This window comes from Meles meles, chromosome 16, assembly GCF_922984935.1.
Source record: "Meles meles chromosome 16, mMelMel3.1 paternal haplotype, whole genome shotgun sequence".
Taxonomy (NCBI): Eukaryota; Metazoa; Chordata; class Mammalia; order Carnivora; family Mustelidae; genus Meles; species Meles meles.
The window spans coordinates 56434713-56448845 of record NC_060081.1 but is presented as its reverse complement, the minus strand read 5'-3'; the positions used below and the strand labels follow the sequence as shown (position 1 = coordinate 56448845).

At 50.5% G+C, this 14133-nt stretch overlaps 1 protein-coding gene and 1 long non-coding RNA gene across 3 annotated transcripts; one reads left to right on the top strand and one right to left on the bottom strand.

Annotated features, from left to right (window-relative positions):
- The first annotated feature begins 5236 nt into the window (after window positions 1–5236).
- LOC123926931 lies at window positions 5237–7836 on the top strand. Its single transcript, XR_006815332.1, has 3 exons — window positions 5237–5338; window positions 5721–5833; window positions 7758–7836. It is a non-coding gene; the product is annotated as an uncharacterized LOC123926931 (long non-coding RNA).
- Window positions 6137–12136, bottom strand: LOC123926930. Of its 2 annotated transcripts, none has more exons than XM_045981296.1 (5): window positions 12037–12136; window positions 10820–10890; window positions 9311–9475; window positions 7964–8095; window positions 6137–6362 (listed from the first exon to the last, which is right to left on the bottom strand). In XM_045981296.1, the coding sequence occupies exons 2-5, from the start codon at window positions 10848–10850 to the stop codon at window positions 6226–6228; spliced, it is 465 nt and encodes a 154-aa protein (XP_045837252.1). In that variant the 5' UTR covers window positions 10851–10890; window positions 12037–12136; the 3' UTR covers window positions 6137–6225. The 2 variants fall into 2 exon arrangements, with proteins under 2 accessions (XP_045837252.1, XP_045837251.1); XM_045981295.1 differs by having other exon boundaries at window positions 10820–10901; window positions 12037–12120.
- Window positions 12137–14133: the final 1997 nt, after the last annotated feature.

Below are 14133 nucleotides of genomic sequence, written 5' to 3'. Positions count from 1 at the left end.
TAAACATCCGACGCTCGATTGTAGCTCCAGTCATGATCTCAGTTTCCTGATCTCAGGCTCCTGAAATCGAGCCCTTCAAGGAGCCCAGTGCAGAGCCTGCTTAAGATTCTGTCTCTCCCTCTCCCTCTGCCTTCCCCTCTCTTAAAAAAAAAAAAAAAAAGGTGGATCCTCATTTCAAAAAAATTCACATAAATATAACTTTTATGAGGCAACTAGAGAAATGTGCATACCTACTGGATATTTGATATTAAGGAAATAGTGTTAAAACTTGTATGTATATTAATAGTACTGGAGTCGTATACATTAAATAGTCCTTATTGTTTAGAGACACAAACTGAACTATTTGCAGATGAAATGATGTGACACGCGTTATCTAAAATAATTCTGGGGTGGGCTGCCTGGCTGACTCAGTCGGTAGAATGTGCAACTCTTGATCTCCCGGGTGTAAATCCAAGCCCTACACTGGATGCAGAGATTATTTTAAAATAAAATCTTAGAGGGTGGCTGGGTGACTCATTCGATTAAGCCTCTGACTCTTGCCGGCACAGGTCATAATCTGAGGACTGTGAGATTGAGCCCCTGAGTCCACATCCACACTGGGCATGGAGTCTGCTTAAAATTCTCCCTTTCCTGGCGCACCTGGGTGGCTCAGTCGCTAAGCTTCTGCCTTCCACTCGCTGGGTCATGATCCAGGTGTCCTGGGATGGAGCCCCGCATCAGGCTCCCTGCTCCTTCCTCTCCCACTCCCCTGCTTGTATCCTCTCTCTAGCTGTCTCTGTCAAATATATAAATCTTTAAAATAAAAAAGGGCGGGGCGGGGGTGACTCCTGGGTGGCTTCGTAGGTTAAACGTCTGCCTTCAGCTCAGGTCATTGATCCCAGGATCCGGTTCTGTTAACGGGGCTCCTTGCTCAGTGGAAAGCCTGCTTCTCCCTCTGCCTCTGAGGTTCCCCTGCTCCTCCCCCTGGTTGTGCGCGCGCTCTCTCTCCCTCTCTCTCTCTGACAAATAAATAAAATCTAGTGCTCGCTTCGGCAGCACATATACTAAATAAAATCTAAAAAAAACCCCCAAAAAACTCCCTTTCCCTCTGGATAGTGGGTGTTCATGCTTGCGTGCTCTCTCTCTCCTCCTCTTAAAAAAAAAAAACCAAAAACAAAACTTTAAAAAATTAATTAATTAAAAATAAATAATTCAGGGGTGGAGATGGGGCAGTGAGTCGGCCAAGAACAGATAAAACAGATAATTGTGGTAATTGTGGGTGTCAGGAAGGTACGTGGAGGTTGTTAGATTAGTCTTTCCTGTGTGTTTAAAATTTTCCATAAGAGCTTTGGAGGACTCTTTCTTTCTTTCTCTCTCTCTCTTTCAGATTTTATTTATTCACTTGAGAGAGAGAGAGAGAACAAACAGAGGGAGAGGCAGAGGGCAAAGGAGAAGCAGACTGCCCCTCCCCACCCCCAGCCAAGCTGAGAGCCCCATGTGGGGCTTGATCCCAGGATCCTGGGATCATGACCTGAGCTGAAGGCAGATGCTTAATCAACTGAGCCACCCAGGCACCCCAGGACACTGTTTTCTTTCTCTGTAATCTTCCTGGTCATGACTTTTGCAACACTTTCTAGTGCATTTATCTTTTCCTTACTGATTTGTTAGACAGGTTGTTGGTTTTGTTTTGGTATTTTTTTTTTTTAGCATATTAAGGAAACCAGTCCTTTTTCGCCTTTTTAGTTCCTTGTCTTTTCAGTTTCTTTCTCTCTCTCTCTCTCTTTTTTACAGAGAATTTTACTATTACAGAACGTTTTGACCCAAATGTTTTGATCTCATGGATATGTTTATCCCAAGCCTATTTTGACTGTGAGCTTTGAATCCAAATATTTTTATCAGAATTACTCTAATTCTTCCTTTCTTTTCTTTTCTTTCTTTTTTTTTTCCTTAAGATTTTGTTTTTAGAGGCGCCTGGGTGACTCACTTGGTTGAGCATCCGACTCTTGATTTCGGCTCAGGTCATGATCTCAGGGTTGTGAGATTGAGCCCCCGAGCTCCGCGCTCAGTGGGGAATCTGCCTGGGATTCTCTCTCCCCTTCTGCTCCTCACTATACTCTCTCTATAAAATGAATAAATAAATCTTTTTTAAAAAAAGATTTTATTTTTAAGTAATCTCTACACCCAACATGAGGCTTAAACTTACAACTCCAAGATCAAGAGTCATGTACTCCACTGACTGAGCCAGTTGCCCCAGAATTACACGAATTTTAATACAGCAATAAAATGCCTTTTTTTTTTTTTTAAAGCGCTTTCTTGGGGCGCCTGGGTGGCTCAATGGGTTAAAGCCTCTGCCTTTGGCTCAGGTCATGATCCTGGGGTCCTGGGATGGACACCCCCCCCACCCCCCCACCCCCCCACCCCCCACCCCCCCCCACCCCACCCCACCCCCGCCCGTCTGGCTCTCTGCTCAGCTGGGAGCCTGCTTCCCTTCCTCTCTCTCTGCGGACTTGTGATCTGTGTCTGTCAAATAAATAAATGAAATCTTAAAAAAAAAAAAAAAGCACTTTAAAAAAAATTTTTTTAAAGATTTCATTCATTTATTGGACAGAGAGAGATCACAAGTCGGCAGAGAGGTAGGCAGAGAGAGAGGAGGAAGCAGGCTCCCCGCTGAGCAGAGAGCCCGATGCGGTACTCCATCCCAGGAGCCTGAGACCAGGACCCCAGCCGAAGGCAGAGGCTTTACCCCACTGAGCCACCCAGGCACCCAGGAAAGCACTTTCTTGAACAAGCTTCATGAAGTCAATTTTATTCTTCAGTCTACTGTTTTATAACAAAAGTTAAATTCTTTCTAATGTTTGCTATTATAAATTTAATTTTACAAAATTATTTTTTCATTGCAATCAACTTGGCTTCATGGAGTGAATGCCACTCCATGTGTGTGACTCTTCTCTCAGTCATGTTTATCCACATCTGATTTCTCCGGTTTTCTGCCAGTGTGCATTGTCGGCTGTTGTCCGTTATTTCCATCTGGTCCGATTTTTCAGGTCGAATTGGATGATCTAAATGTCAAAATGTTATTGTCTGTTTGAATTTTAGCCAATATTCAATTAAATGTGGTCAGTTTTAGCCTCTATCAACATAATTTTGTGTTGGTTTTTTTTTTTTTTTTTTAAGATTTTATTTATTTATTTGACAGAGAGAGAGCGCACACAAGCAGGGAGAGCAGCAAGCAGGATGGGGAGAATCAGACTCCCTGCTTAGCAGGGCTCAATCCCAGGACCCTGGGATCATGACCTGAGCCGAAGGCAGATGCTTAACGACTGAGCCACCCAGGGACCCCTGTGTTGATTGTTTCTGCACCGTCAGTGATAGGATGTAGCATTCGCTCACAATTCTGCCTTTTCTCTCACTCCGCATTCATCACGTGTACTCAGGTGGAGGATATTTCTCTGCCCACTGATGTTGGGCTTGGCTGTGGGTGGGCAGACTGTATTTTCCAAAGACGGCCACAACAGTATCTCCCATCTCATATGCATCTACATCTCTCATTGTGACCATCACTCCAGGAAATCTATGCCCTCTCCCTCTTGAACGTAGGTGGAACTTGGTGAGTGCCTGGACCAGCAGCATTCAGCAGAAGTGACGCTGTGTGTCTTCTGAGGCTAGATCATGAAGATGCAGTGCGCTTCCTTCTTGTTCTCTTGGAATCCTCACTCTTGGAACCCATCTGCCATGTTCCAAGATAGTGCAAACTAGCCCACACAGAGCGAGCACCTGGGGAAGCCACAAAATGACGATGTCCGGTTGACAGCGCCAACTGAGCTGTCTGGCTCAGGTTAATGCTCAGCCAGCATCAACCACCAGAGCGGAAACACCTCCAGAAGATTCTGTTCGCTGCCTTTTGAGTGTTTCCAGCTGAAACCTCAAACATTCTAGAACAGAAGCAAAAGAGTAATGACTGGATTCCTGACCTACAGAATTGGTGAGCATAATACAACGGCTGTTTTATGCCACTAAGTTTTGGGGTAGTTTGTGAGGTTGCACTAGTAACCGGAACACCATAGGACTTGCTTTGACCAGTGGAATGTGGTGCTGATTCTGTGTGTGCTCGATCTGAGCCCAGCCATTATGAACATCCTGGGTCTGCCCCCTCAGGGGTCTTTGACTTCTGACAAGAGAAGAAAATGCCCTAGGTGCCCAATGCTCCCAAAACAAGGAAACAATGGAATAATTTTGAACCCAACTGTTATAGGCTGAGTCATGTCTCCTGCAAATGCATACACTTAAGTCCTAACCTCCAGAACCTCAGCATGTAGTGGTTTTGGGGGATAGGGTCTTTAAAGAGGCAATGAAAATAAAATGAAGCCTTTACGAAAGGCCCTAACCCAATTGGACTGGCATGTTTATAAGCAGAGGAAATCTGAACACTGAGAGACACCAGGGACGCGCATATGCACGGAGGAAAGTACCAAGAGGATGTAGCAAGAATGTGGCTATTAGCAAGCCAAAGACAGACATGAAAAGCAACCAATCCACGGGGCGCCTGGGTGGCTCAGTGGGTTAAAGCCTCTGCCTTCGGCTCAGGTCATGATCCCAGGGCCCTGGGACTGAGCCCCACGTTGGGCTCTCTGCTCAGAGGGGAGCCTGCTTCCCCCCCCTCTCTCTCTGCCTGCCTCTCTGCCTACTTGTGATTTCTGTCTGTCAAATAAATAAATAAGATCTTTTTAAAAAGAAGAAGAAGAAGAAGAAGCAACCAGTCCTGTGAACACCTTGATCCTGGACTTCTAGCCTCCAGAACTGTGAGAAAATACATTTCTGTTGTTTAAGCCACTCAGCCAGTGGTATTTTGTTATGCCAGCCTGTGATAGTGTGATTTATAATAAGAAATATATAAATTTGGTCTTCGTCCAGTTTCTGGCACAGAGCTCTTAATACCCTTAGAATTTGCTAAGTAATCAGAGCAAGGAAGGAGACGCTTCTTATGTTAACAAGGTGACTTTTGGGCTCCACCTAAGGATTTCCCTGAGAACAAACCATGTGATTAGAGGGTTGAACTTTGAATCCCACAGCCCCACACCCACCCTGCCCCATGTCCTGGGAGCGAGAGAGACTGGAGGTTGAATCATTCTGCAAAGGCCAATGAATTAATCAATCATGGTTCTATAAGGAAGACTACATAAAACCCCCAAAGGACAGGTTTTTTGGAGAGCTCCTGGGTTGGTAAACACGTGGAGATGCAGGGAGAGCAGTGCCTGGAGCGGGCAGGGCAGTTCCGTGGTTTTCCCCATGCCTTGCCCTCTGCATTTCTTCCATCTGGCTGTTCCTGAGTTCTGTCCTTTTGTAAGAAACTGGTAATCCAGTGAGTAATCCTGAGAGCTGTGTTAGTAAACTAATCAAACCCAGGGAGCGGGTTGTGGAATCCTCTGATTTCTAGCCAGTCAGTCAGAAGCACAGGTAACTTGGGCTGGGGGCTGGTGTCTAAAAGTCGGGGGACAGGGCTTCTGGTAGGACGGAACCCTTAACCTGTGATGCTATTTCCGAATTGCATGTCGGAATTGAGTTGAATTTTCATACACCCAACTGGTGTCGGGAGCTGAACATGAAACCCAACACAGGTTTCGATCCCAAGACCCTGAGGTCATGACCTGAGCCAAAACCAAGAGTCAGACGCTTAACCGACTGAACCACCCAGGCACATCTTAATTCTGTCCCTTTATCCTGCTTTGTTTGTTTCTTTACAGCACTCGTTACATACTCTGTCTCCCTCCATAAAAGAATGCCTCCTCTATGGGCCCAGAGACATCGTCTTACTCACTGCTGCATCCCCATGGCCTGGATTAGTACCTGGCATACAGTAGGTGCTCAGTAAATATTTGTTAATAATTCACTGAGTAAGTCCTTGCCTTTGCTCAAGCCACTCCCTCCACCTGGAATACCTTCCCTTCTCCTTCCTCCCTTTCCTAATGCTGCAGATCCATTAAGACTAAAACCTAGCTCCTATTCCTCCAGGAAGCCCTCCATGACCGCTGGGCTCTGGGCCCCTGGAAAGTGGCTTATTCCTCCCCTTCCTTCACCCCAGTACTCAATCTTAGGTATACTTTAGGGTTCGTGCCAAGTAAAGACTGAGGTGGAGACTGACGACAGAAGAGAACAGGCCTGCTTTATTGGCATTAAGGAGAGGAAAGGGCCCTCCACAGGCTCTAGGCCAGACTGGAGCTGCAGGGAGGTCAGAGCCCTGATGCCGCATCACTTCTTCCATTCCTTCTTCTCATAGTCCCACCGAGAGGCCAGGCCTTGCACGGGGTTGCCCTTCATATCCAGGATACGCTGGAGCTGTTGGGCCTTCCACTCATCCGTCAGGGTGATGGGCTTCTTTGGAAACACTGTGGGGAAGGCAAACGTGACTCAGGACCCTGCAAGTCTTCCACCCTGTCTCTCCCCCCACCAGACTCCCTGCTAAAGCTTCATTGCAGGGACCTCTGGGTTCTGGTCCCAGCTCTGCCTTTGACTCACTGGGAATTGGGCCAAGCTCCTTCCCCTTTCTGAGCCTGCTTCCTTACCTTATGGCCCAAAGGAATAGGAGCACTGATTCAAATTACAATTACTGAGTTTGCTCCCACTGACTGGGAAGGGCCCAGGATGAGACGGTTTCTTTTGCTTCCTAAGAGGGTTGGAAGTAGGAGGTGAGGAAGGGCTGTTCCCTTTAAAAATCTGAAGAGGGCAGTAGTTCGCTAAAAGGCTGGGGCACTCATGAGGCATTTTAGGTGCCTTGATGTATGTGTGTGAGGGACCGTGAGCCTCCCCACCCAGCTCAGACTTGACTTCCTGGTCCATCTGCTCTAAGGCTGAGACTCAGCTTGTCAGACCTCCTCACTGGGACTTCCTATCCCAGTGGGTGGGAAAGAAAGAAAAGATCTTTATGGCACCAGTCAGCACCAAGCACTGGGCTAGACTAGAATTCTTCCCAAAGTCTCCCTCATTTCTTCCTCATGCAAGGCAGGAATTCCCATCACACTCTCACAGAAGAAGAAAGGTGAGGCTGTTGGAGGTGAAAAGCTGGGGCACAGGCTGCCAGCTCTCCCCCAACATCCCCGTCCCTTCTGGAGCAGTGCTTCCTAAAGCTGAGTGGGCATCAGAATGACTTGGAGAGCTTGTTAAAACACAGATGGCTGAGCTCCCTCTCACAGTGTCTGACTTAGTAGATCCAGACTGGGGCTGAGAATTTGCGTTTCTGAGCATTCTCAAATGATGATGTTGGTCCAGGGACCACACCTGGAGCATCATTCTTCCGTAGTCAAAAGCCATTAGCTGGGCATGGGACCGGCTAGCTAAAAACTACATTTCCCAATCTCCTTTGTGGCTAGACATGGTCATGTGATCATTTCTAGCCAACAGGAGGTGAGCAGAAGGGATGTGGGCAACTTCTGGACCTTAAAGAGGAGGGGCATCCCTTGCCCTGTTCTTGGCTGGAAGGTAGGCCTTCAAGGCTGGAGCTGAAGCGGCCATCTCATATGGCAAGAAGGAAGCCACACAGGGAGGACAGCCATGCAACGCCACAGAAGGAGCCTGACATTTCAGTCTCCATACTCTCCCTGGCCTTTTTTGTGAGAGGAACAAAACCTGTATCTTGTTGGGGACTCTCTGTGCCGGAAAAATTAATGGTTACTAACAGCAATCAGTAACAGCTCCATTCATGATAATGTGCCAGGCACTGGCTTACAGCCATTAAATCCTCAAAATAATCCTGTGATGTGGGCACTATTATTTTCATTTTACAGATGAAGGAATTGAGACCCAGAGAAGCAGAGCTCCTGCATCCCAACCCAGGCAGCCATGCTCTGCCCTCCACCCTGCACCTCCTCAGAGGACTTTTCAAAACTCTGCAGATGAGTGCCAGGATAGTTGCCCTGTAAGAGCTGGACTGGTGGCTCTGACCACAAGGACACGGCCCAGGGCTGCAGCAAGGTGAGGGGTTGCCACTCACCATAGACCCGCTGCCACCAAATCATCAGAGCTGTGAATCCAAAAAAGAAGAAAACACAGCCCATCACTGTCTTCCACTCGTTGGAGCGACGGTTCATCTCTGCAAAGGTCTCGTGGAACTGAAGGCGGTACACTGGAGGCAGAGGAGGGGTGGTGAAGGAGGGGCCTCGTGTGTATCCATTCCCAGCACCCTGGCCCAAGTCTTGGCCTCAGGGATCCCCAGCATCCCCACTCTTGCAGCAGAGGCTCTCCATTCAGCAAATTCTTATGGAGCATCCCCTTTAGGCAAAGCATGGCCAGGAGCAGGCTCCAAATATCAGTCGTTTAGGGGAACTTCTGGTGGGCAGGACACATCCCTCCCGTTTCCCTCCCATTTCCCAGGGTCCCCGCCCTCCCACCCACCTTACCTGCCTTTCTGCTCCACCTGCCCACACCACTCAGTGATACCCAAGACAGTCCATGCTTTCCATGCTTTCCTCCCCGCGCTGTTCCCACTACCAGGTGACACCCTCCTCCTCACTATTCAAGGCCAACCAGGACATGCCCTCCTCTGGAAAGCCCACCAGGATTCCATCTCTCTCTCCTTCGGGTCCTCACAACCCCCTGGACACACCTCACCCTAGCCACATGGCCTGTGTTACAGTTTTCCGGGTCTGTGTCCATTCCGTCATTGAACTGGGAGCCCTAGGCCAATGGCAAGAACCATCAAGGTGATTCACTCCTGTGTCCCCAGCATCACCTAGCATATGGATGTGCACAAAGAGCTGACTGCATAAAAGAATAAACAAACAGGGTGCCTGGGTGGCTCAGTGGGTTAAAGCCTCTGCCTTCAGCTCAGGTCATGATCCCAGGGTCCTGGGATTAAGACCCACATCGGGCTCTCTGCTCGGCGGGGAGCCTGCTTCCTCCTCTCTCTCTGCCCGCCTCTCTGTCTACTTGTGATCTCTATCAAATAAATAAATAAAATCTTAAAAAAAAAGAATAAACAAACAAATGATGAACTTCACCCCTCAGATCAGGTATTTGGGGATTTCTGGTTGTCTTGGGTAGTGGTCTTTCTTTCTTTCTTTCTTTTTAAGATTTTATTTATTTATATATTTACTTACTTATTTACTTATTTATTTTAGAGAGAGGTGGGGGAGAGGGAGAGGGGGAGGGAGAGGGAGAGGGAATCTCAAGCAGCTGCAGGACTCGATCTGACCACCCTAAGATCATGACCTCAGCATGGGAGGCTGTGACCTGAGCCAAAACCAAGGGTCGGACCCTTAACTGACTGAGCCACCCAGGTGCCCTTTTCAGAGTCACAGCCCAGCCCACTCTGCCCAGCCAGCCCCACCCTGACACCTACAGGCCACCTTCTCCGCGTGGCTCAGCTGGATCCAGCTGCCCTTCTCCTTCTCCTTCAGGGCCCGCTGCTCAGCGTTGAGCTCTGTGCAAAAGGGCTCATCAGGCATGGGGTAGGAGCGCTGGGCATGGTAGTTGGTGTAGGGCGGCATCTTCCCCTCGCGGTGGGCTGCAGGGGCAATGGAAGATCTGAGTTCAGGCTACCCCTGGGACATCTCAGCTCTCCCCATAATATTTGGGAGGAAAAATAAAAAAAGGGCTGCATTTGCTGAGCACTTACAGTGGGCCACAAGCCATTCTCAGGCGTTTGGGGGAGTTGACTCACTTATTCCGCATCACTCTGAGCCCAGTGAGACTGTTCTCTCTCCGTTTTACAGAAGGAGAAACTGAACAGCTAAGTGACTTGCTGAAACCCACAGAGCAACAAGGAGCATGGCCAGAGCCGTGATTCAGCCTCTTTGGCTTCAAATCTCATGCTCTCTGGTTGGATTGGACTTGAGGCGGGCATGTCAGGCAAAGGCAGTGGGTGGACAAAGACCAAGTGAGGTGAACCGAGATGGCAGACGTGGAACGGCTTTACAAACTGTAGAGCGCTGTCCACATGCCTCTGACCCGGGTCAAGGGCAAACCTTTGGAGTCAGCTGGGTTTGAGTCCCAGTTCCGCCCACCCCAGCTCCAGCAGGCCCCTCGACCTCACTGTGCCTCAATGTCCTCCTCTGGAAAGTGGGGACAGTAGGAAAACCTACCTCACCCTGCTGTGGGAAGTTTCAAGGTACACAGGAGGCGCTCCCTAAGTTACACCGCTAGAGGTCGGTTTTCCTACTGGCTTCTTTTCCTGCAAGCTTTCCCTGCCGGCTAAGCCTGCAAGGCTCCGCGTGGGTGTCCAGGGGATCCAGAGCAAGGGAGGGTCTCGATAAAGCTTGTGTTTAATGATACCAGAGATGCCCACACGGAAGGCATCGGTACTACCACCAGGACGGCATGGGATTGCTGCTTTGGCCCTTTTAATATGTAGGTCTATGGGCCTCAGTTTGTTCATCTGAGAAATGGAGACAGTATCACAGCCTCCACCATACATGGTGGTCGTGAAGTCTAAGTGAGTTAATCTGTGTGAAATGTTGATCACAACTTGGAGTACACAGTAAGGCCTCAATAACTGTTATCTGTTGTTATTCCGGGTCCGGAAGGCCCTTCTGCTATTTGACTGAAGTCTCTCCTGCTTTAGGCACCTTTCTTCTAACTAGCATCTGGAAAGGAGGTGCCAGGTTCTGTCAGTACCCTCCGCTTCAGGACACAAAGGCCTTAGGCGCCTGAGGTTTGGGGGGGTCAGGCCCTGAGGAAGCTTTGAATGGAAGGGGGTGCTGTCAAATGTGAGGTGCATGTCCTGGAGGCGTGTGGTCCAGGACGAGGAGTGGGACTGTGAGAAATGGCCTGGAGCAGGCCCAGAGCAGCCTGAAGGCAGGAGCCCACCCATAGCCTCGGAGTTGGTCAGGGGTGGGTGTGCAGGTCTTACCTGCGCTTCCTGGGCCGTGGGTCCCCCGCATCCCGGGTCCTGTTTTCCTCAGCACCAAGCTCCGGGCAGCTCTGAAGAACATCTGTGTGTGTGTGTGTGTGTGTGTGTGTGTGTGTCTGTGTGTGTGTGTGTGCGCCCTGCCCCCACATTGCCCTCGCCCCTACCCATGTATCCCACACAGAGAAACCCTTTTTCACAGGTGCTATGATGGTAGGGTCCCAGAACTTCAAGGTCACCCTCATGCCCCTGACTCTTGTACTTTTGTCTGCTATACCTAAGGAGGTGGATGGGGATCCTAGACATTTGGAACCTCCCTCCTGGGACCTCAATTAACCTTCCAAGAAATGGGAGGAAGCCTAACTTCTGAGGCAGGGTCTCAACAGTTTGGGGCTGTGGGGCCTGGGTTCTGGTTCCAGCCCCAGCTTGGCCAGGCTGAGCTGGGAACCCTCCCTCAGTGGTTTGCTCCCCCTCCCAAAGGAAACTGGGTAGGGCTCCAGGTAGGGAGGGAGCAGGTCCCACAGCTACCTCTTTTCCTCAGAGGGCCATCTGCCAAGGTCTCTCCACAGAAGGTCTGGCCCCCACTCCTTCCCCCCTAATTGCCGCCTACGTGCTCACAGAGCCTGCTCTGCTGAATCTGGTGGGGGTGGGGGGGCACAGGCTGAGCCCATGAGCCCAGCCCCCTACTCCCAGGCAAGTCTCAGGGTTTGGCATCCCAGGGAGGTTGGGGTGGGTGGGGGGAGGATTTGGGGGAGAATTCGGAGGAGGATAAGGACCAAACTGGGTCAGAGGGAGGAAGAGGAGCATACATCTTGGGAGAGGAAGGGAGTATCCCACTTCTGGAAAGAAAAAGGGCCCCCCACATCTGGGGAGAGGGAGGAGCACCCAATAATGAGAGACAAGGAGGGGCTGTACCATATGTTGAGAGGGGACCCCCACATCTCGGAAGGAAGGGCTCCCTGTCATTGATAAGTAGGTGGGGGAGCCCCACATATAGTGAGAGGGAAAGAGTAATCTACATCCAGAGAAAGAGTTGGCGTCCCACGAGCAGAAAGAAGCTAATTCCCGAGAAGTCCTTGACTCTGAGCCGCCAGAAACCCCCTGACCCTCCCCGATGGCAGGAACCACTCGGGCCCTGACTGGTGACGAAAGTTCGGGTTCAAGCCCCGTCCCTCACCCGCGGGGCTCCGGCAGCCAGGCTCTCCCACCCACTCACTCACCTCGCGGCTCAGCGCCGAGGGCAACTTGGGTCTGCAGAGCGAGTAACGGAGACTGCGCCCGCAGAAGGGCCAGAGCGCGGGGCGCCCGCCCCGGGGCCCGCCCCACTGCCTTTCCCAAGGCCAACCCCTGCGTGGGAACGTCCTGCCTCCGGGGGGCGTGGGAGCGCCCAACCCGCGTCCCTGGGGGCGCCCCGGCCCCCTGCCTGGGGAGGGACACTGCGGAGTGATTCTTCTCCTCGATTTCTCCGCCCACCGGGATCCTGTCTCTAGAGACCCCCAGCCGGCAGCCACGGGGGGGGGGGGGGGGGGGGGATTTAGGGGGCGGTGTGTCCTGGGCCGGCCCAGCCGTCGGAGTCTGCTAGTGGGAGGAGCTGGATCACCCTGCCTCCGCACCTTTGTTCATTGCCGTTCTTCGCGCTTGGGATGCTTTCTTAGGGACTTGGCAGACCCAAGTGGCCAACTTTCCACCCAGGCTCAACACCTCCTGCTCTGGGAAGCCCACAAGCATGTAGAATCTGGGAGCTGGTCTGTGGTGTACCACCTCACTCCCATGCCCCCCATACACGCGGGGGATGTGAAAAAAGCCTCTCTCTGGTGTTCGAATCTTAGCTGTGTGGCCCTCAACAAATGGCCCTTTTTTTTTTTTTTAAAGATTTTATTTATTTACTTGTCAGAGAGAGGGGGAAAGCACAAGCAGGGGGAGCAGCAGGCAGAGGGAGAAGCAGGATTTCCACTGAGCAAGGAGCCAGACGCGGGACTCGTGGGACTCGATCCCAGGACTTTAGGACTATGACCTGAGCAAAAGGCAAGCACTTCACCAACCGAGCCACCCAGGCGTCCCAAACGGCCTAATTTCTGAGTTCTTGTTTTATTTTCTAGAAAACGGAGCTGATATAGCTGTTGTAAAGACTAAGTCAACAGAAAAGGTCAAGTATGTTTACTCGAGAATTATTTATTAAGAGTGTCTGTTGCTTACCATGTTAAGTGCTTGGGGATATAGACCCATAAAACCAAAACAACCCCTGACCTTTTAGGGCTCACAATCCAGTTCCAAGCAGAGAGAAAGGCCTGTGCAAAGGCCCAGAGGCCAGAAAACATAGATGTGTTCAAAGAACAGAGAAAGGCTGTCTTGGCCTGAGTGTGATAGGCAAAGAAGAGAGTTGGAAAGGGGCTGGACCTCATAGGCCAACGTATGGATCTTAGATTTTATTTTATTTTTATTTTTTAAAGGATTTTATTTCTTTATTTGTCAGAGCAGGGAGAGAGGCAGGCAGAGGGAGAAGCAAGCTCCCCGCTGAGCAAGGAGCCCAACGTGGGCCTTGATCCCAAGACCACGGGATCATGAACTGAGCTGAAGGCAGCCCTTAGATTTTATTTTAAAGATGGGAGGCCACCAGAGGTAAGTATGGGAGTGATATGGTTAAATGGAACAGAGTATGAGTTTAGAAAATGTGGTGTGGGATTGTTAAACTAATGGTGGACTGATGAGTGAAGGCTGTGGGTCCCTTCTGTGGCCTGGGTCCACAGCTTTCTATGTCTGCCAGCCCTGGGCCTATGAGATGTGTCCAGTGCCCACCTGTCCTGTGAGGCCACAGGGACCCACTCTAGCCAGTGTCTGGATGGAGGGGCTTAATCCCCAGTGGGTAGATGAGCCTAGAAGGGTGCAGACTCAGGGAAAGTGCTAGAGAGACTCTATGGCAGGCAGGAAGTACATCTCCATTCTGAACTTCAGCAACAGACACAAAGTCGTGAGAAGGCAGTGTGGGAGTCTCCTGGATCTCCACGACATGAAACCCTCAGCTCCCAGGACTGGCCATGGCTACTCCTGGAAGCCACTCCTCCCTCTTCCCCATGACCAAGGGAATTTCGATTTGAGACACCCCCCAAGAGGACAACCTTACCTCTTGGATGCTGACCAGGGTGTCCTGAAGAGTAGCCCTGTGGAAAAAGGACAAGGGAAGACGATCCCTCAGGCAACCTGGGGGGAGCATGCCTTAAGTCTTACCAGACCTTTCCAGGGGCAGGTGGGCATTGGCGGCACTGGAATGAGTGGCTGATGTGCAGGCTCTGCTGCTGCCATGCTGGTGGTCAAGCTGT